General features: G+C 34.3%; 1 protein-coding gene across 3 annotated transcripts in view; it reads right to left on the bottom strand.

Annotated features, from left to right (window-relative positions):
* Positions 1-1,118: 1,118 nt before the first annotated feature.
* PXDN (peroxidasin) overlaps positions 1,119-21,699 on the bottom strand; it is an 87,163-nt gene continuing 66,582 nt past the window's right edge. For 2 of the 3 annotated variants that reach the window (XM_068937262.1, XM_068937263.1), the window contains 5 exons: positions 18,899-19,107; positions 8,756-8,876; positions 6,005-6,137; positions 4,661-4,774; positions 1,119-4,071 (listed from right to left, as the gene is read on the bottom strand). In XM_068937262.1, the coding sequence (XP_068793363.1) occupies positions 3,946-4,071; positions 4,661-4,774; positions 6,005-6,137; positions 8,756-8,876; positions 18,899-19,107 (703 nt within the window). In that variant the 3' untranslated portion in view covers positions 1,119-3,945. Of the gene's footprint in view, positions 4,072-4,660; positions 4,775-6,004; positions 6,138-8,755; positions 8,877-15,294; positions 15,420-18,898; positions 19,108-21,699 lie in introns of those variants that run through there. The other variant, XM_068937264.1, reaches the window with a different exon arrangement.

Raw genomic sequence — 21,699 nt, 5'->3', positions numbered from 1 at the left:
CTATTGCACTTCTACTTTTATGGAATTGCTTCATTTAATATTCAAAGTTAAACTATACTGAAGCAGAGATAGTCAACAGCAACCTGAAATTACTCTTAACTGCAGCTCCTGGGTTTCATTTTTAATTTCTGCCTTTTCACTGTAAGATAAACCTACAATTATATTAACTGCAATGCTACTGTATCATGATATGCTTGTATTGTGTTGTCATGAAGAAATGGATCGATCTGCAGGCAGAGTTTACACAAGAACCAACCAGTGCCCTAGAGATCCTAATATCTCACCAAAAGATGAGAAGAACTGATCCTAACTCCAGCAGTTGTTCAGGTTCTGTGATGAAGAAACATGAGGAGGTTATTAAAAGGATCTCTTTTGGAAAGGAGATCCATTTCAGAGCTGCGCCAAACAGATGTAGTTCAGGACTGCTGTTACCAGCAGAGCATCCTAATCCTGCTCTACCTTTGCTCTCCTTGGGTTACCACCTAGGAAGGTGAGAGTCCTGCTTCCTTGCTACAGCCCAAAATATAAAAAGTATCAGCAGAGAACAGACACAAGCAGTGGGACCTCCCACTCTCAATATTCCAGCAGCAGCTTATTCCATACAACAGAATGCATGAACCTGGCCTCCCATTTGTGGAAAGAAATGAATGAAGGATGAATGTAGAACCAAATACATTAAAGCAGCTGGAAGGCAATTAATGACGATCTATTTGAAGAGATGAGGAAAGTGAAGAAACTGTAAGAGTAGACTGTAGGTAAGTATTACAACATTCCCATCAAGAGATATCTCTCTGCTATTTTGTACAAACATGTTTTAACACCAAGAAAGCTTTCAAATAAGCTTTTGTGCTAAGAAATAATTGTACTTTTAAATATGCTTTTCTGAGCCTACACATATTTTCTCCCATCACCTGGAAGAGTACAGTGAATAGATACTTTACTTTCAAAAGTAATAATGTTAAAGAGTTTATCTACTTACTTCCTTAGTTGATTATTTAGTTCTCAGAAATGGAGTCTCGATCCTGACTATCTTGCATAAGTAATATGATTCTGTAATAAAAATCTACATACTGGAATCTTTAGATATTAACCTAAACAAAATATGTACCAAAAAGAAATCAAGCTTACTTGGAAATGTGGCCCATTTTATTTTAACTGAAAAGTATTCATTACACAGTGCAAACAGTTCTTTGGTAAATGTACTGATTAAAATAAAAATAACAAAGATTTTGCTTTAGGTAACATTAAAAAAAGAAAATAAATATGTGAAATTTGCAACATATTACAGCAATATTCTCACAGTGGATACTGAGGGAATTGGTCATCTAGCCATTGGCCACTGTCTCAGAAATGCTAAAATCAATGCTGATTCTGCAGACACTGCAGTAAAACTGAATTAGCACAATCCATGACTGAGTACATTTTAAACTGTGGATAAAGACCTGTTTTTCCTGAATGCTTTGTAATCAGACGGATAATGAAGATAACTCAATATTAGACTTGTTTAAGCATATTCAGACTCTTTAGCCCCTTTTATATACCATTTGAATAAACACTGAACAATGAAAAAAAAACCTCATTTTATTCTGGAAACTGGAGAAAAGGAACAATCAGGTATACGGTACCATTTTATTATGTATAAATGGAAACTCTCATCTCCTATATGCTGAAATCTTGAGCAAGTTTATTTAATATAAAATTGGAATAAGTAAGTAGTAACCAACAGGAGGTATTACTGATCTATATAACTGTTTAGACAGTTAAATTATATTTGGTTTAACTCTGCATTCCTTCCTCTTTGAGGAATTCCTGCTTAGGTCAACGGGAGCTCCATCTGAGTTGGACTTACAGTACGAGACATGTGGTTTGGACTTTCAACAAAAGTCAAGAAAATACTAGAGTATCAAAGATTAATACAGGAATGATGACCTCTAGAAACAGTATGATACTCATACATGCTCGCCACATACAATTTCTAAAAGTATTAAAATAGAAAATTACATAAATCATGACCTTGTATATAAAATCAATTAAAATATTCTTAAAAATATAAATTGCAGTTTCACGTGTACCTCTACCACACATCTGTAAAACACCGCTCACATGCAGAGATTGTTCTTACTATACTATGAAACAAGGTTCTGTAGTAAGCTTTAAAGATACAGCAAAGTTTGAATGTGTGTTATGGAATCAGTTTATCAAATCAGAAATTATTAATGTTAGTAATCACAGAAATTATGTGCCAAAATATTATAGTGGAACTCATATCGTTGTGATAGGTTAGTTACTAGAAAGGCATTTGATTTACCGTGCAAGAATTAAGTATTCAGTTTGTTTCTACAATTTGAAATTTTTAACACATTAAAGTTTAATGCTGTGCAGATTTCTTTGATAAATAAATCTCTGCCCCATAAATTCAAATAACAAATTCAGAAGTCAGTGAACTGAATAACTAAAGAGTTCTGTTTCTAGTTAAACATGACTTGGGACTTAAGGACTGGGCCATAAATTCTAAAATATTAAATATTTAGGGAGAAAATCAATTATGAATAAACAAAAAAAACCTGTAAAATGAGGTATGATAGTTGTCCTTCACTGAATATAACATATAATTCCTGGTCAAAAATATGCAGTTTGTATTCCAAAAAGTATAAAACTTTGAAATGCTAGCATAGACATATACTCTATAATGTTAAATATTTATTAAATGGGAAATAAAGTCCATTGGCAGACCATTTCTAACATGAATGATAAAAATATTGAGGTAAAAATATATATGCATTAGATGAAACTGGAAAAAACCTTAAAAAAAAAATCAAATACCTTGTCAGAAAAAGTAGTCAATCCACGATTAATCATGATGCTTCATTTTGATTTCCCCCCCTCCCCCACAAACAGTGCCACAAAATAATCAGGAACATATGTCTATTGACAATATGTACAATGAATCAGTAGGTATCTTTGTATACAAAATGGCATGTGACATGTTTTCACATTTTCAAAACAGGGCCATACATATATCTGAGATCAAGAGAAGCATGCTTACAAACGGGACTGGATGGTCATGTTACAATGATTTAAAATAAATGAAAAAAAAGTTGCCAAGCAATTACATATGTTTCGACAAAAAAAGAATACGTTCATTTTAAGATCAAATGCTACTCTGTCATCTGTTTTCCCTAAAGTGAGGAACACTGTCAAATACATCTGTGATATACATTCAATTGCTGCTTTTTTTTTTTAAACTCTCAATTGTGTTTGTTTATATTCCCCAACTAATTCTAGAGGGTTTTTTGAAAATGATGATTAATTTTCCTCCTTGAATTATTATAAAAGGATGTTGAAATGTGCCATGTAGTTTCCTCTGTTTCCTTCCTTGTCCACGTGCAGAACTAACAGTGTGATTCTACAGGAGGTCCATGTGTAGGTGATTTGCAGAAACTGGCCCTATATGGCATTGTTCTGGGCACAGTGATCTTTTCTTTTTCTGTGCATTCACTAAATAATAACAAAGAGCTACACATCAAGTTAGACTGATACTAAAGAGGGAGACTAAACTTTTACTGTCCCGAATTTTTTATAGATGGGAAGTGCTCTTTTCAGAGTAAATAAATCTTAAGCCAGGTCATTTTGGAAGCCTAAACCTACTTGACAGTGTTCTTTTAAAGTAGCACCAGTTGGATTTGTCTAACCTGAGAAGTTTAACACAAAATTAATGTTGACCTGTTTGCTTATTTCCCTTTCGATATGTTTTGCATTGTGATTACCTTTATGGGCAGATAATAAAATGATACATTATCTTACACTGTTACAGCACCATTAGAATGTTGTCTTGCAAATCTTGGTTTCTTGCTGTTATTTTAAGCCTGTAGTTACCTGTTTTTGCCATCAGCAGGCATTGATATGATTTGATGAGGATGCACCCTAAATTCTTAAAAAGAAGACTTATGGTTTCTTCTTTTTACTACTAGTTTGTTTTAAGCAGACTGGACAGCAATCTCCTTTAACTTTAACAGGTGCTTCGCAATCAGCTGGTGGGCATGATTCTACAAAACAGGTAATCTGACCAACCTATGTCAGAAGAAAAAGTAACAAAAATATAACATATTTAGCTATAGTTTCAAAACAAGAAACACATATTTCATGTTACTGAATAATATATTCTCATTCTCTCTAAATTGTTGACTACTAAGATAAATTCCACATAGTTTATTTTGGTATAAACTGGTATTTAGAATTGTCTTTGCATGATAACTTCTTTAATGGAGCAACATATCATTTTATCTAACATTCAGCCATGAAACTCCAGGATTGCAAGTACCTAGACATTTTTTTCCTAAAAACTACATTTTTAAAAACTTCACAATGATAAAACAAAAATGAAATCTTAGAACTAAACTAGATGAGCTTTTGCCGATTCTTATTCTTTTTAATAGACCTTTTCAAAAAGTCTCTGGAAATAAAAAAGTTATGTGAAGGCTGGATTCTTCAACACTGGAATAGCAGTACAGTATCAGGTTTTGTAGCAAATAACTGATGATGCATAAAAAGGAATTAGCCAGAAACTAGCCAGAAATTAGCAGCACAAAACTGGTAACTCTGTTTTAGAAGTAGAATGTAATATATTTTATATCCCAAAAAAGGATTTCACCATACTTACTTTGCATTCACACACAGTGCAAGGGTCCCTTTTCCAGGTTTCATTGCTGGAATATGATTTACCCTTTTCATCAGTGCAATCAGTTTTACTGAGGCGTGATTCAAGTTTTTTTATCTGAAAATATTAAGAAAAAGTTAATCCTTGAACCAAAGTAAAGTTTCTATTTTTGTAAGGCATTCTGTCTTTTTTGCTGTGTTATGAAATCCATGATAAATACTGCTGTTGATTTTTCCTTCTGACTACTTAGTTTCCAAAAGACTAGAAGACTAGAAACAGGCAATACAGCATTTGCAAAAGAAAACTAACACAGTGTTTTTTTCCTGCCATTGGAATGCACATCTAGAGCATACAAAGATGAGCAAACTACATCTGACGTGAATGGAAAGATAAGTCTAAACTTACCAACATGAATGAAAATGAAAACAAGGTAAAATCAAAGATTATCTTTATCTGTATTTTCTCTCTTATCATGAAAAAGGACCATATCATTAGTTTAGCTTCCTGGTTGTGTGCCTCTTGGGAACACTAATTAGTCAAACATTTTTAAACAATCCCTAGATCTTTTCTGCTTCTGAAAAAAAGATAGAACCAATCAAACTGTAACAATCTTAACTTGGCCTATCATAGTGTTTCCACTGTCAAAGTGGGAAAATTATTGATGAGTGCAATGATTAAATAATACCAGCAAAAATGAAGTCAAGCTACTATACAAATAAAGATATGGGTCATATCTCTAAATTAAACGGTGAAGCTGCTCTGAAGGAACTTAATTATTCTAGGCAAAAATTTTGTCCTACTTCAGATTTATCTGCCCTGTGTGGTATACACTTCTTAAATGAAATTCCACTATAGCTGAGTTATTTTGAATAAAGAGGCTTTCTATGCCACATCATAAAAGTCTTCTCTAAATGATCTGAATCTTAACTATGTTTACAGCTGCAGCCTGGCATATTACTTCTTATTAAAACTTTACATTTCAATCACAGTTTTACTTAGAGAAACTCTATACACTTCAGATCTTAAAATCCACAAAAGCATAAAGAAAAAAAAAATTACTACCTCCACAGACAAATTCATACAGAAAGATTAATTACATGTTTAGAATGGTTACATAAGGCTTCAAGTTCAAAGTCAAGAAGATCTAATTATAGAGTATTTAAGTATGATTTCAAAAGCATATAGAAACAAAAATGATAACACACTATGTTTTGTGTACTGTTTTTTTTGAACTGGTGTTTTTTGGTTGCAGTAAATGTCTAAATATTAAAAACATCAGTGGAGTGATATTATGAAAACATTATAAATTAAATCTACAATTAGAAATTACACATTATAGCATCTTACCTGGTTTCTGAGGCTTGAAATAGTTTTTTGCATTTCCAAAACAAATTCTTTGAAGTCATTCACTATGGGCATGTTTCTGTTTTCATCAGATGCCGATGTGGCATTATGAAAATATTTACTCCGTTTCACAGAACTACAACAAATGAACACCAAATCAGGATCTTCACCTAGCACATTTTTATCTGCCTAGATATTTTAGAACACTTAGCAAGAATGTAAAAAGAGCAACAAACAAACATGAACCACGATAGGACACCAGATCCACCAGCACTGATCACAGGCTCAGGTTCAGTAAGTTATGGATTACTGTTATGTCACACTAGTGACAAGAAATTTCTTCCACTGAGAAGAATAATGCATGCATTTTGTGCAGTGGGAAACAAAGTTGTCAGCAGTGATATTCTAAAGCAACACCCTTTTCAGCACCGTGAAAAGAACCAGTGAATCTCTTGAGCTTTTAAACACAAAAGCAGACAAAAGTAAAAAGTATTACTTGTTAAAATTAAATTCATATTTTGTCTTCAAATTTATAGTTTCTTCCTCTAAATGTTCATCAGCAAAACATATATTTAAAGAAAACCATCTTTAAAAAGGAAAATGTTTTTTCATAAATAAAGGAGAAAAAAATACTTCTACATATGGACAGACACGTGTCCAATTTAATTCATGTTTAAAATCAATACTGATTACAGTACACACAATACACTAGAGTCTTTTGTCTACTGCATTGCCCAGCTGATCTCTGATAGAGTGATAGAGATCTACCATACTCAATTGTATTAACCAGTTCAATCTGTTGGTGGGAAAATTGTATAAGGCTATCAAAGGAATTGCCCATAATAGACTGTATTATTTGGCAAGACTTAAAAAAGCATGCATTCAATAGCAGGGATAACAGTAACTATTAAGTGTTAATAATTCAGATCTTTAAATTCGTAAATTCATGTAACCAAGCATTCCTATTTATTAGTATGTCTTCTCCAGGGCTAAGTAATACCCAAAGAATGAACTGGCATAGAAGTACTCTCTCCCAAAACAGAACTCATGATTTATAATCTTTCTGCATAAATTAAAGCAGTACTAATTGGCAGGTGTTCAAGCTACTTTGTTTCACATACTTTCTCTTCTAAATTAAAGAAAAAGAACTCTAAGCCACACAACATGCCAAAATTCAAGTAAATCAGCTTTTATTGTGTAACAATTAGTTCAGTCTTCCCCACCTGCTCTAGTTATTGAAAATACGTAAAAAAAAAAAAAAAAAAAGAAACAGAAAGAACTCCTCTTACCAAGAATGCAACTTATATACAAAATTGAGCATGAAAACTGAATGTTTGATGAATGATGTTGCAATAGCTCTAGCTATTATGTAAATAAAGTATTGTCAATTTACTATTTTGTAATCCCAACTAGCAACTGTAATGTTGTAGATTTTTTAGCTTTATTTCTGAAATATAGTTAAATAGCAAGTTAATGAAAGCTACCTATTTTTAAGATATAGCCAATTCATTTTTTATTGCTTTCATTTCCACACAAATTAACACTTTTACAGCTTCATAATTATGAGACTGAGATCCTTAAAATGTGAATTGCTGTTATGTACCTTTAAAAGCCTGTAACAGTTCACTTGCAATGACAAATGAAACATCCTTCATTCAAGGTTTCCTTGAAAGGAATCTTTCTTTTTCTGCTGTCTGTAAGGGAGCTTAGTCTCATCCACTGGCTTTTCTTGTTTAAAATTAGAAGACATGCATCTTATCCTAAACATCTAAAGGTTCTATTAATTAAGAACAGTTTCCAGCTCTATCTTCAGTGTTACAACATTCATTAGTATTTAAAATTACTGAAATAAATTAACTGATATATCTATTTAGCTAGCTAGTTGGTTTCCTTGCTTTGAGTGGGCAGACTCTGCTTGAACACAAACCAGTATTCTGCCCAAAAACCAGATACATAAGAAGAAATAATAATTTTATTTGCTAAAAGCACGCATGCTACATGGAGAGAGGGATAATTCAAAAGGGTGTTAAATTTGATCACTATGAAGGATCTTCGGTTCTATTTTTTCTCAAGCATCATGAAATGTTTGATCTGAGCAGAACCCATTTATTCCACTAATTCATAGGTAAGTTTTGATTCCCCGGAAATGGTAAGGACTTCACATAGTTGACACTGTGATCTACCTCCCTGCTAGAATATTTTGAGGATTATGGATTTCTAAACAACATTCTCTGTAGCACTCCTCTCCTCCATTCCCACTTTGAGTATTTTGGTACTAGAAGCAATCTGTACCATTATCAAATGGTACAAATACCATAGTACTATAATCAACAGTTGGCTCCCTCTTATTTCTACATTAAGGCCTGGCAGCTCTGTGGAGAAAAGGAAATAATTTCTTAATATAGTTTGGATAGCGCAGGCACAGTAGGACTGTGAGATTCCTAATCCCCACAAATAAGCTTCATTACAGACTTTTCTCCTGAAAAACACAGGAAGAACTGAAGTACAATATTGTGTCACGCACAAAAAATGTTTTACAAAAATTTGAGCTTGAAAAAAGGTGATTTTTACTGTTAGTAGATATGTGGAAGTGTCCGAATGAAATACCTCAAATATAAACTTGAAAATATAGAGATTGGAAAAAAATAGTGTGCGTTTACAAAGAAGTCATTCAGCTTCATTCCAATTTGAAAAGAAATACTTTTCATACATCTTAACAAAAAAAAAAAAAAAAAGGAGAAAAAGAAATCTCACCTTACTGTTTTAGACATTTTCATTTTCTTTAAGGGCTTGTCATCCTGAAAGCTGTAATCAAGAGAACGTCTTCCCCGAAAGTGATATGAAAACGCATTAAACTGTCCTCTAGTTCTACAGTCTGAAATTAGACAAGAAATTACACTTTACAAACTAAACTATTAATCAGCAGTTATAGTATTAATGTAGTTTTACAAATATCTTCTGTATTGGCAAAGGTGGTTCATACATTCAATCTTATTCCCTCTGGATCAGTTTGACTACAGCTGAATATGTCTCAGAGATATGCACTTAAGCCAGTTGGATGCAGAGAATTTGATTTTTCACAGACCAAATCTTCAGGGTGAAATAAAGGAAAAAAGACTGTTTTCCTAAGTATATCAGTGCTATTTTAACTGCTCTTTTCACTTTTAAAATTTCCACACTCTTACTTCTCTGGCTTTTAATTATTGTCTTCTTTTGAATTTAGGTGTTACATATGGAGGAACACAATATTATTTAAAACGACAACAAACCAGCATGTTGCTTCCTTATCCATTTCAGCATTATTATTTGTTATACTTGGCATTTGGAGGAGGATCTTTAATTAAATCTTTGCACATAGCCTAGTTACTGGCTGACCAGCTTCATTTCCAAAAAGTTTAGGGATTTGGAAGCTATCACCACTCACTTAGACCCTGAGATACTTTCCTGTGTTTCGTGAAAGTCTCAAACCTGAGAATAATCATGACCAAAGAGGATGTCTTCACAGGATGAAGTAAGTCTTTCCTTCATTTGGCTTTACTTAGTCTTCCAAAAATCATTAGTATTTGGAAGGAGTCCCATTTAGGAAAGCAAAGCAAAGCAAAACAAAACAAAACTGGAAACAGCACTTTGGAGAGAAAAGAATTGGAAAATGAAATTTTTCTCATTTTTGTTCACAGAAGCTTTAAAAAGAAAAATTATAATGGACCAGGCTGCAGCAGAAACCAACTGTATGTTCAACCATTAGAAGCAGAGAATCTGCTAAGAAAATGGAAGGCAAAGTTAAACACAGAATCCCATGGATATATCCCAGTTAAGTCTGGTATTAGCAAACTGAGTGACAAAAGCAACTAGCCAGGGGATAATGTTTCCTAATGTTTCCGTTAACTTGCAACAGAACACATTTATTTTGACAGATAAGAACATTGTAGAAAGTATTCTTTTGGAATTTGGCAGTATTTAGATCTAGCACCTAAAGTATTACCAATAATTATTGCACATCTTTAAAGCCAAGAAAAGAGCTGAGGGACTTGAGAAACAAATGTAAAGGTTCTTGTCTCACATAAATGAAAGAGTACCACTAATTGCTCTGTAGTTATATAAAAATACATATCTCAGATTACTTTTATTTATATTTATATTGGACTTCTATTTAAATTAGACTATTATCATTTCCCTGTTAGGAAGAAACTTAGTTTGTCCACAGCTTAATATCAATTGAAGTATTATTGATAGAAAAAATAAAATATGTAGGGACTAATTTTCAATTCTTAGAAGAAAAGGTACCTATAAAACACTATTGGATACAATTTATCCTCATAATTCTCCTTCCCTTTTTCTTTCCTTGCAGCTTGCCTTCTTTTTGAGCAAATTTATTACCTTCCTCCTATTAACAAAAGAACTAACATCATATTTACTGCCAACACATTGTTTACTCTTCTTGTGTGATCTGCTGTTTCTCACATAAGCGTCTTGTTGCCTCTTTAAATGCTAAGCTCTTTAGACAGGAACAGACTGCTGTGTCTGTATGATGCTTGGCATGAAGGCATTTATGATCACCCTGATATACCTCTATATTTAATATGATGAGAGTACAGGGTCACACTTCAAAAGGTTGCAGGAGAAAGTAGTTTTGGCCAGGGGGATTTATTTGTAAAGCAATCTGTTGCTTAAAGTTTTGCTAAATTACATAGAAATTATAATTTCTGTTGGAAGCAACTGCTGCATTCTGCTATTCCCTCTTTGTTTAATACCCGCTGATGGTCATTTAGTATACTGTAGATTTTTTTGGTATAACTACATAATTGGCCTTTTTTTTTTTTTTTTTTTTTTCATTTCCTAGGCTGGTGTTTGGAATCAAATCTTTGAAATCCTAGGAAGGTTTATCACCTTAGACTGCTAAATATGAGAACCATATGTTCAGTGGCAGCTCCAAGTACACAGACCTGTTGTTTCTGTAGTTTTAGAGGCTCAAAAGTGTTAAGTAGCTAGAGGTACAATTGTTGTTCTTGGTTTCAGTTTCAGATACTAGGAATAGCATTGTCACTGCTGAGAGGTGCAGGATAGAACGCTCAAGCATTAATAAAGTCTAAAACAAAAAAAGATTTTCTTATTTAAAATGAAGACTATCTTACTAGAACTGACAAATGACAAAAATCAGCCCAAGTTTTTGCTTTTTTTCAATCTACCTAAACTTTCCCCAAATTAGCTAAAGCCAGTCCAATTCATTTTCTGCACAAAAGCTGAATGTTTAAGAGTAACCTAATATTTCTTTTTCTCTATGGACAATGTTTTCCTCTTGAAGGTAGGTATTGCTACACTACAGATGCCAAGATAATTCATTTATAATTCATTTGTATATGGTAACCATGTTCACATCTTCAGAAAGTCCTCTCATTTCTGAAAGGTTTTAAAAATGCACCTACAAAGGAAACTGAATAGAGAAACCTGATGTTTACAAGCAATGAGCATTCTTAATCCCCAGTGAATTACTTCTCAAGATCTGGGTCAATAAGAATTAATCTAACAGCAGATTAACCAAAACTATTTGAGAGAATAAGAGAACATGAAGAAAAGGATTTATAATGTAACTATCAGTTCTATTTGATTATGCTTCAATTATCTATGATTTAATATAGTGAATTAAGTTGCTATTACTGTAAGTATTCATATAAATCCAAGAACTCTTAGTCATATCAAAGTCATATAAGGGAGAAAGAACATAGAGAATCTCAAAAATGTCCAAAAACATTTCTGAGTAGATGTTTTGACAAAGTAGTCACTTAAAAATTACAGTACAGAAAAAAGTTTTCCCTGCGAATGAAGTCATAACTCAAAATAGATTTTTTTTGTTATTATTAAGCGGGCTACATCCTTTCATATTACAGTGTTCTGCAGACCATTATACCCCTTCATTTCTTCTGTTGAATATCAGTTTCTAACAAACGGCAATTTGAATAGCAGAAAAACCATAATATGCTGATCAAATCCGGCAGTAATCTGCTCAGATTGAACAGAAGCATTTTGGTCATAAAAATTATTTAAACAGCAGCATAAAATAATGGCAGAGAAAGTAAAAATAAAGTGCTATCATAGACTGTCAACTCCCAGTTACCATATTGTAATTTTCTAATGACAAACGTTATCTTTGGTTGACCTTGAGGCTCACAGACTAATGGTAATACAACTGGAAGGGCCAGATTTCACTGGAAAAGCAAATGACCATAAAAATACAGTCAAATGTGACTATATAAAGCGTTAATACATACCTAATCATACCCTAAAGATATTTAAAAACATATCCTGTTTTGCATAATGTGCATTCTCTCCAAAAAGTTTTGGATGGCAAGCAGGAAAGGAGAACCATTAAGTTCTGAATAGTGGGGGAGTTGCTCTTAATGTGAGAGAGCATCTGGAGTGTATGGAGCTCTGCCTAGGGGTGGATGAAGAGCAGGTTGAGAGCTTATGGGTGAGGATTAAAGGGCAGACTAACACGGGTGACATTGTTGTGGGGGGTTACTACAGGCCACCTGATCAGGAAGAGGAAGTCAATGAGGCCTTCTACAGACAGCTGGAAGTAGCCGCAGGATCACAGGCCCTGGTTCTCATGGGGGACTTCAACCACCCTGACACCTGCTGGAGGATCAACACAGTGAGGCACAAACAATCCAGGAGGTTCCTGGAAAGCACTGAGGATAACTTCTTGACACAGGTGGTGGAGGAGCCAATGAGGAGAGGTGCACTACTGAACCTTGTACTAACAAACAAGGAAGGGCTGGTTGGAGATGTGAAGGTAGCCTTGGCTGCAGTGACCATGAGACAGTGGAGTTCAGGATCCTACGAGGAAGAAGCAGGACAATAAGTAGGATCGCAGTCCTGGACTTCAGGAGAGCTAACTTTGGCCTCTTCAGGGACCTACTTGGAGGAATCCCATGGGGTGGGGCCCTAGAAGGAAGAGGGGGTCCAAGAAAGCTGGTTAATATTCAAGTGTCACCTCCTCCAGGCTCAAGACAGGTGCATCCCTCTGAGGAAGAAGTCGAGCAAAACAGGCAGGAGACCTGCAGGGATGAGCAAGGAACTCCTGGCAAAACTCCAGCAGAAGAAGGAAGCCTACAGGAGGTGGAAGCAGGGACAGACCACTTGGGAGGAAAATAGAAACGCTGTAAAAATATGCAGGGATGTGACGAGGAAGGCCAAGGCCCATTTGGAATTAAACCTGGCAAGGGATGTCAAGGACAACAAGAAGGGCTTCTTCAAATACATCAAGAGCAAAAGGAAGACTAGGGAAAACGTGGGCCTGCTGCTGAGTGGGGTGGGTGCCCTGGTGACGAAGGATACAGAGAAGGTAGAGTTGCTGAATGCCGCCTTTGCTTCAGTCTTCACTGCTAAGGCCAGTCCTCAGGAAGTCCAGACCCTGGGGACAAGAGAGGAAGTCTGGAGAAAGGAAGACCCTCCCTTGGTGGAGGAGGATTGGGTTAGAGATCATTTGGGCAAACTTAATATCCACAAATGCATGGGCCCTGATGGGATGCACCCACGAGTGCTGAGGGAGTTGGCGGATGTTATTGCTAGGCCACTCTCCATCATCTTGGAAAGGTCCTGGAGATCAGGAGAGGTGCCTGGAAGGACTGGAAGAAAGCCAGTGTTACTCCAGTCTTCCAAAAGAGGCAAGAAGGAGGAGCCAGGAAACGACAGGCCTGTCAGCCTCACCTCCATCCCTGGAAAGGTGATGGAACAGCTCATCCTGGAGGCCATCTCTAAACATGTGGAGGACAAGAAGGTGATCAGGAATAGTCAACATTGGCTTCACAAAAGGGAAATCATGCTTAACCAATCTCCTTCAAGGGTCTTAGGTTTAACCGCAGAGAATCACAGCCTATTGCTACCCTGTCATTTCACTACAGATGGGTCCTCCTAGCCTGAGACCCTTGAAAGAAAAGATGAAACACTGCCAGGGGTTAAGGCAGTGAAAAATGAAGTCTTGATTTTAAGTTTATACATAGAACTGTACGCTACTGATACAAGATACCTGAAAAAATATAATATTCTTGGTTTGGATTAAATACTAAGAAAAATATTGATTTTCTTACTAAAATTTATATAGAAATGCTGGAATATATTAAATGTACTTCGGTTTTTAAAAAGAAGGAGGCAATTCTTAAAATTACAGACGATGGAACTTAAGTTTAATAGACTTTCATTATTAAGCCAGTCTGAATCATTATTAAGCTAACAGACACTGTATTTAAATGTAAATTTAAATGTTAAAAGATATATTTAAATGTAGAAAGCAAAAATAAATATGACATGACATAAGCAAACTACAAGATTTGTGTAAAGAGAAAAAACCTCCAGGCATAAAAGATGTCATTCTGAAATTCTAAAGAGTTCTTAGTAAACAACATCCATTATTACAAAAGTCATTGCAGTCTTATACTGAGACTGCTGTTAATATTTTAAGATTATGTGTAAGGTGTTCCACAGCATTCAGCAGTTAGCTCAATATTATTTAGTATTTTCAATGAAGATATGAGAAGAACATAATAAAATATAATACTAGAAGTAAAAGTCAGTCAAATTATAATTTAGAATAAAGCACAATAAGAATAATTAAAAGAAATAGTGACTGTCTTTCTGAAAGCAGTGCTTAAACCCAAGAGATTTATGTAGTCAATATAGAAGTAATGTATGTAAGCGTATGACATAATTGTTGGTCTGGTCTTAAAATACAGATTTTTAGAAGTCTATCCTACTGGAAGACCATGCATAAATGCACTCAGATTAAGTATAGGTCTTCTAATGTGATTCAGTGGGATTTAAATATGTTTAACCATAATTTGCGTAAGAACAATATCTGGTACAGCAGACATATAATTTGCTAACTGACCAACAGTTAAGTCATACCTTCCAAAATCAGTTTACGCTAATGAGGATTCCTGGCGCCTCATCTGAATCACTTCCTACTGGGTCATTGTTAGACATAAAGCAACAGATTAAAGATAGGTTTGTTTCTGAATTGTAAAAAAAATTGTGCAAAACTTTCAAACACACGATGGAAAACATCTCAAATTTAGATGTTTGGAGTAAAATCATGACTCCATTTGAGTCAACCTATTCGCACCTACTTTCTACACTCTTTTTATATAACTCATCTCTCGAAAACATTTTTAAGTCTTGTCCAAATTAATATGCTTACCTTTGAAGGAAGAAAGCTTTATCATTTCTGTGATTTGGGCTCAGAACTGAGACACAAAGTCAGTAACAGTAGTCATGGCAGCCTACACTGAGTACTTAAAAAAAAAAAAAAAAAATCTTTTGCACTAGAGAGCCTGAAAAAAGCATCAAAAGTTGCTTGTTTGGAAAATTTGAAGCTTGGATGCTCTTTGCTCAAATGATACATTCTGCAGTAATTCCTCACTGTCTGTGACAAAAGAAGAAAGGTAGAAAGTCAAGAAAGCTAGAAGAAAATCCTGTGTACCTCAGTGGAACACATGGTTTTCCACCCCCAACAATAAATGAGTAATTCTGTTACATGATTTGTTAACTAAAATCTAAAGGTAGTCTGGCATTGTTATTATAAAAAGGAATAATGCTTTGCTTTTAGAAAAAAGTAAATATTGGCTTTACTCAAAAAATCTAAGTAGTAGCTTTTTGTAACTAAGAAGTTATTCTGTTTTTCATGTGGAAAAGTATTTTGACTTAAACAAAGATAACAAAAACAGATGTATTTTTTTAACTAAGCTAAAACAGCTGAACAAAAGGATCATTTATTAAACATACATAAAGTGCAATGATATAGTATTGATACTTACCTTCTAAATTTTAACTTAGTGCAGCCTAGGGGAACTTTAATCATACAATCATGAAGAGGATTTTAAATATGGAGAAGGTATATGTTTTAAATGTTTTTCTTCTAAATATAAAAATACATGAAAATAACAAATAAACAAACATAGTTTATTTGCCTTAAAGTAACTGATGTTCTTTAAGGTATACTCTGTATGTACTCCTTTTCAGTGCCTGAGAAAGAAACTAGTTTTTAAATTGACTTGCCTAACCTTGGATTCCCATAAACATCATCACTCCCATTCGTCCACACAAGAAAGAACCTTGGATTCCCATAAACACTATCACTCCCATTCATCCACAAAACAAAGAAGTTCAAGCCATTCATATTTCAATTTCTTGATTAATCTCTGCACAGACTTCCAAAGAGTTGAGAAGAAGGGAACACAGATAGATAATTTCTTAAGTACCTTAGTTACTTACTTTTTTGCCTGGCAGTTGCCTAACTGTATTGAATTCAGTACTCCTCTCTGGTAGTAACACTTTTGAATGCAAGTACATGCTAGACTGTTGAATGGCTCAATACTCTAAAGACCTTCCAAGAATAACATCTGTTCTAGAAGGCTCAGTGATAACATAATATTCAGAGAATCAACACATAATTTTACAAAATAGCTTTACAATTTGTACGAATTGATGTAACTAATGTATTTGTGAATCTGCCTGCGAAGTTGCATGAGCAGTGTCAAAGTGAACTTATCCTGAACTGACAGAATAAGATTAATTTGTTTACAGGTGAACACTTGAAGAGTGATAACTGATTTTCTCTTAATGATTCTGGCATACGTTATACTTATTTTGAAGAGATACTGAAAGACTTTGTCTTGTGTAAATAAAATGGCAATACTTTAACTGTATCTTAGAGTGTCACAAGCCGTAACCATCAATCTGGAGAGAAAAAAATGGTAAAGATGTTTTTTTAAATCTGAATAACTTAAAAAAAACATGGCAAATATTATGGCAAGACCCGAATGAAATGACATCTGGGGAAAATTGCACAAGTTTTCATTAAAAACTTAGTATTCATTTCTTCCAGTATCCTTACAAAGATAACAACCAATTTGAACCAAGTCTTCCTGGGAAGAATTTTATTATCCAATGATTTACTATTCAAAGAGTTGTTTACTAGACAAGACAATACAGCATTCAAACACATTATCTTTAATTGGTAGAAATAATTTTTAAATCCTTTTAGTATTTTAGATACAGCTTGACATAAAAATTTTAAATATGTCAAGATTGATAACAGTTTGCAAATGCAGCAAAAAAATGAGCCTGAATTTTGTATGGGAGATAATAATACAGAATAATCATTTCTCTAAAATTTTTATCAGCAGTAGTTTAAGCAGTATGCTTATCTACTGTTGATCACTACAGTAGACAGGATACAATGCTAAATGAAGTTTAGTCTTACCAACTGTGGCAGTTTTCATTTGATATATAATCACAGCATTACTGTCCATAAAAATCTGAACGCATTTTTCCCTTTAATAAAAAGCAGTAATTCTACTGACACTCAGCCTTCAGCAAACAACATTTGAACCTTGCTGTCATGACAGGAAAGATAGCTGTGACATCTCAGTTGGATATATTTTTTCCTGTTTCAATAACGATGTCAACAAAATCCTATGGATAACAGCTGCCAACTCCAGCAAGATGACGAAAATATCTGATGTATCGTGACCGAAGAGCTCAGTTCTAAAGGAATGATTTATTGTCCTTTAATATTATCATGTGTATAAGGTTTCTAAGATAAATATTTCCTCTATGGAGGAGAGATGACAGAAGTGTCAAAGGAAAAATTCTAGATCTGTAAAATGATGGCTCTATCATGAAATGCAAATATACCAATTAATATTTTAAATATTAAAATATATGACAAACAGGCAACTTTTAGATCAGGTTTCTACACAGAGGAATAAAAACCATAAGGCAGGTAGACATTTAAGAATCAAAAACAATCTTTCAAAATAGTTTTGGAAGAAACTTTGCCCTTTAGAGTCAAGAATAATGTTGTTTGTATGACTTCTCAAGCTGCATAAATTTAAACCATTTTCCAGTCGGATGACAAGAATGAACTCCCAAGAATCTTAACATATGAATATTCTCTAATACATAGATAATGTGAAGATGATGTCCATGCTTCATCAAGAGAAGGTAATAACACTAATGCCAAGAAGAGCTCACAAAGAAGATGTCATTTATTCCCTAAGTATGTTGTTTTTGATGCTGCTCCAAATAATGGAATTCACCCAACCTTTATGACCCACAAGTTTCTCTTAAGAAGATCTTCTAACTATGCTAAAGATGCAGCAAAGTCTGATATGCTGATGGCTAAATAGAGGTCATGCATAAAGTCTGTATGGGAAGTGAGTTAGAGGCCAAGATATTGGCTGCAGAGTAACACAGGACTCTTAGTGTCTTCTGCTTCTTGTGTGCTATCTAAACCCTGTTTCTCGAGAAAAAAGTCTGTTCTGAAGAAAAAAATCCCACTGTCCTAAATCCTGAAGAGGACAACGAACATGAATATTTATCCACAAAAGGAAGACAACGGGAAAGCAGTTATCTACATCTTCTAGGTGCTCCAATCTATGCTATGTTTAGAATATGTCTATTTCATAGAAGATATGGCACAATCAGTAATTAAACGATTGTGGTAACTGTTTTAAATCTTCATCCTTTATTAATAAACAAGGAATATTATTCTACCTCTCTCTTCTAGACTTTGAAATGAATGAAGATAAAATGTTTATCCCAAAAGCTGACATAGTTCAACACCACGACTGATCAGCAGTGATACAGAATCCAACTCTTGGTACAATGGCAGATGAAAGGACAACTCCTCAAAGAAGACACTTCAGTACACAAGAATCGTTCTCACCGTTTTTCTTCTATGGGGAAGTTAAAAAGTAATGGTCTATGCTCTAGGTTTGAATTTTTAACCATGCAAAATATCTTAATAAAAACTGAAAAAGCTACATATCTTATTAAAATAAGATAAATATAAAATAAATAAAGTGGGTATAATACACCCAAATCCACCTGCATACAGACCTTCACAACAATCTTGCCACATCCTGAGGTCCAGCTTAGGAATATCTTCACAGCTACTATATCCATGCGGGAATTCAGCCACCTTAAAGACATCACGTTGTACCCTGGTTATGTTGTCACCATTGTCACACAAAACTCTGGCAAGAGACGTCTGCTTGATCTGAGTGAGCTGAGCAGGAGTGAACACACCTGGGTTCTCATACCATAACCTGTAATCTCACAGAAAAGACAAGTTCTTAGACAGATTAGGCTAGTGAAAAAAGAATAACATTTTTATGTGTAGTTTTCCAGATATCTTACAATGCTGTATGCATTCTTTGCACCCCGTTCTCAAGAGAACTTCATATTTTTGTACCTCAGAGAGTGATTCAGAGGCCTCAGCGCAACTGTTCGGCGTCACTTCACACACCCCCACTGCCTTCAGCTGCCACTCTAAAAGGGCCTGAGTCTTCCACAGATAATTTGACATCTTTTCTGGCCCCATTTAGATGTCTTGGGTACCTTGGGACATGTAAAACTAGACATTTGGCACCAGACTGCTGAATTTAGGAAACTGAATTGCATCCTTAAGGTCCCTTAAAGTAAAGCCTTACATTACTGTAAATATCTTTCTCCAGAAAATTTTCCTAGTGTCCTGATAGAATTGCTGAGGAGATTAGAAGAATAGCTAGTCTACACCTATTTTATTACTAAGATAACAGAGGTTGTTAAGTTTACTATGGATTTTTTATCTTTAAATCTATTTTAATAACTACACTAATCAATAGACTTATTAATATATGCTCAGTAAACTTCAATTCAAGTAGGAAATCCTATATTTTTGGAATATATCTTTTACTTTTCATATAGGCAAAAATCCTGTTATCAAAAGAAAATATAAATAATACATCACTACAAAAAACAAGCCAGCCCTTGTATAATGAAACATTTTAAGTGACTGTCCAGGATCTGAAAACATTTTATGCTATTTTAACATAGAGGAATCGCTTATTGCAATATTGTTTACATCTCACAAAACTGTAAAGTTATATTGCTAAATTAGTAGTTTTTCGTCTACTTCAACCAAAATTAAGTAGGATGCTCTTTAAACTTAAACAAAAAATCAATAATAATTTTACAGTAAACCTAGAAGAATGGTCAACAAATTTTATCTTACCTACTTATTGCATCACTGTCATGCATACATTGGACAGTGGATAATGCAACCCCAAGCACTGGGACCAGAAAAACAGATTTTGGAATTCTGAACTATGTATTTCCATCTTCAGAAGAAGTTAGGCTCACTTCAAACATCACTCGTTTTCCCTGAACAGGTACATTTGTTTTGCATGGTGTTGACAACTTGGATCGTCTGTCCATTCTAAAGGCTTTTCAAAGTGAGAGTTGTTTTCATTATGTCTAATAATATTTTACTATTTGCTGGCACGTCACTTCAAAACATCTATATATTTTGGACAGCACAATCCCATTTCCTAAATATTCAATGTTTTCATATATCTCCTAAATGCTGTTTCAGGGAGAAAAAAAAAGTACTTGTTGTCATCAGCAATCTGGAGCTCTTACTACTCATATTTCTGCTTTTACTCCCTCTACTTCCAAGCAGATCAACTGTAGAGTTTTATGTTTCACAGCTTAATTTTTAGACAGATTTTATGTAAGAAAATTTTACAAAGAAACATACAATAAGACTTGTAATACTCACTGTGGAAGGAAAAAGCTTTTATACTATCTTACATAGCAATTTTATAACTCATGTAAAGTAAATTATATTAGATAAATTGAATGAAATCTATTTGCCTAATTCTTCCTCTATTTTTCTTTCACTAGGCTGGGACTAATCAGCATCAGTCTTTCTACCCTCATGCTATGCAGAAATTGGGATTCTAGTTCATTAATGATGTTAAAATGAGCGAAATGTTGATTTTCAGACTTCTGAATGAATACAGAGTGCTGAAATTAAATAAAGATTTCTAGGTGCTGTGACAATAACAATCAGCATTTTCTTATTCCAGGTACTATGGGAATGGAGAATGAAAAGTTACTCAACTTGTATGTAAAGTAATTTAAGATCAATTATCAAACTGAGTTCCCGGCATACATTTCCTGCTTTTAATACACTTTTTGCACACAGATCATTTGTGCAGAAATATGTATTGGGGTCATATACAGGGATAATACTTTGCCAAAACATGCTTACTAGTACAGACAGTGGAAAAGTCCCAATCACAATTCCTTTGCCAACAAAATAATTTAGTCTTTATAGTAGAGGAAAAAAAAGGAAGATCATAGAATCCAAGTAAATTACACATCTTAAAGAGATTTTTAAATCTCAGTTCTTTAAATAGCTTTTCTTTCCCCTTCAGGTGACTAGGTATATGCATTCCTGTATTTGGAAGAGATTAATCTCTCCTAATTTCACACATGAAAAAAGTAACCCTAAAAATCTAAGCTAGTCATTCTCACTTCCTTTTGCTATCAGTGGAGACACACTTCCACTAGGTGAATTGTTTCATCTCTCTTCACCTAACTGTTCTTCCCAGTAAACTACAATAAATGTCAGTACCCCCACTACATTCTTGATAGCTTTTTCCTTAACTGTAATATCCAGCCTGAACTGAAGTCATCCTACTTGGACATGGACTTTTGGCCTTCTTTTTAATATGCACCTGTGGATTTGGTATGTATGTCCTAGATATATTAGGGAGCTGAGAAAATAAATAGCAGCTTGGAGCAATCTTTGAAAGTCTGCAAATTGGCATGCTCTGCCACCATTTCTAATGCTTCAAGAGCTGCGTAAACAA

This window comes from Struthio camelus, chromosome 3 (assembly GCF_040807025.1).
Source record: "Struthio camelus isolate bStrCam1 chromosome 3, bStrCam1.hap1, whole genome shotgun sequence".
NCBI classification, from domain to species: domain Eukaryota; kingdom Metazoa; phylum Chordata; class Aves; order Struthioniformes; family Struthionidae; genus Struthio; species Struthio camelus.
The sequence above is the reverse complement of the archived record's forward strand: the minus strand, read 5'-3'. Positions and strand labels throughout refer to the sequence as shown.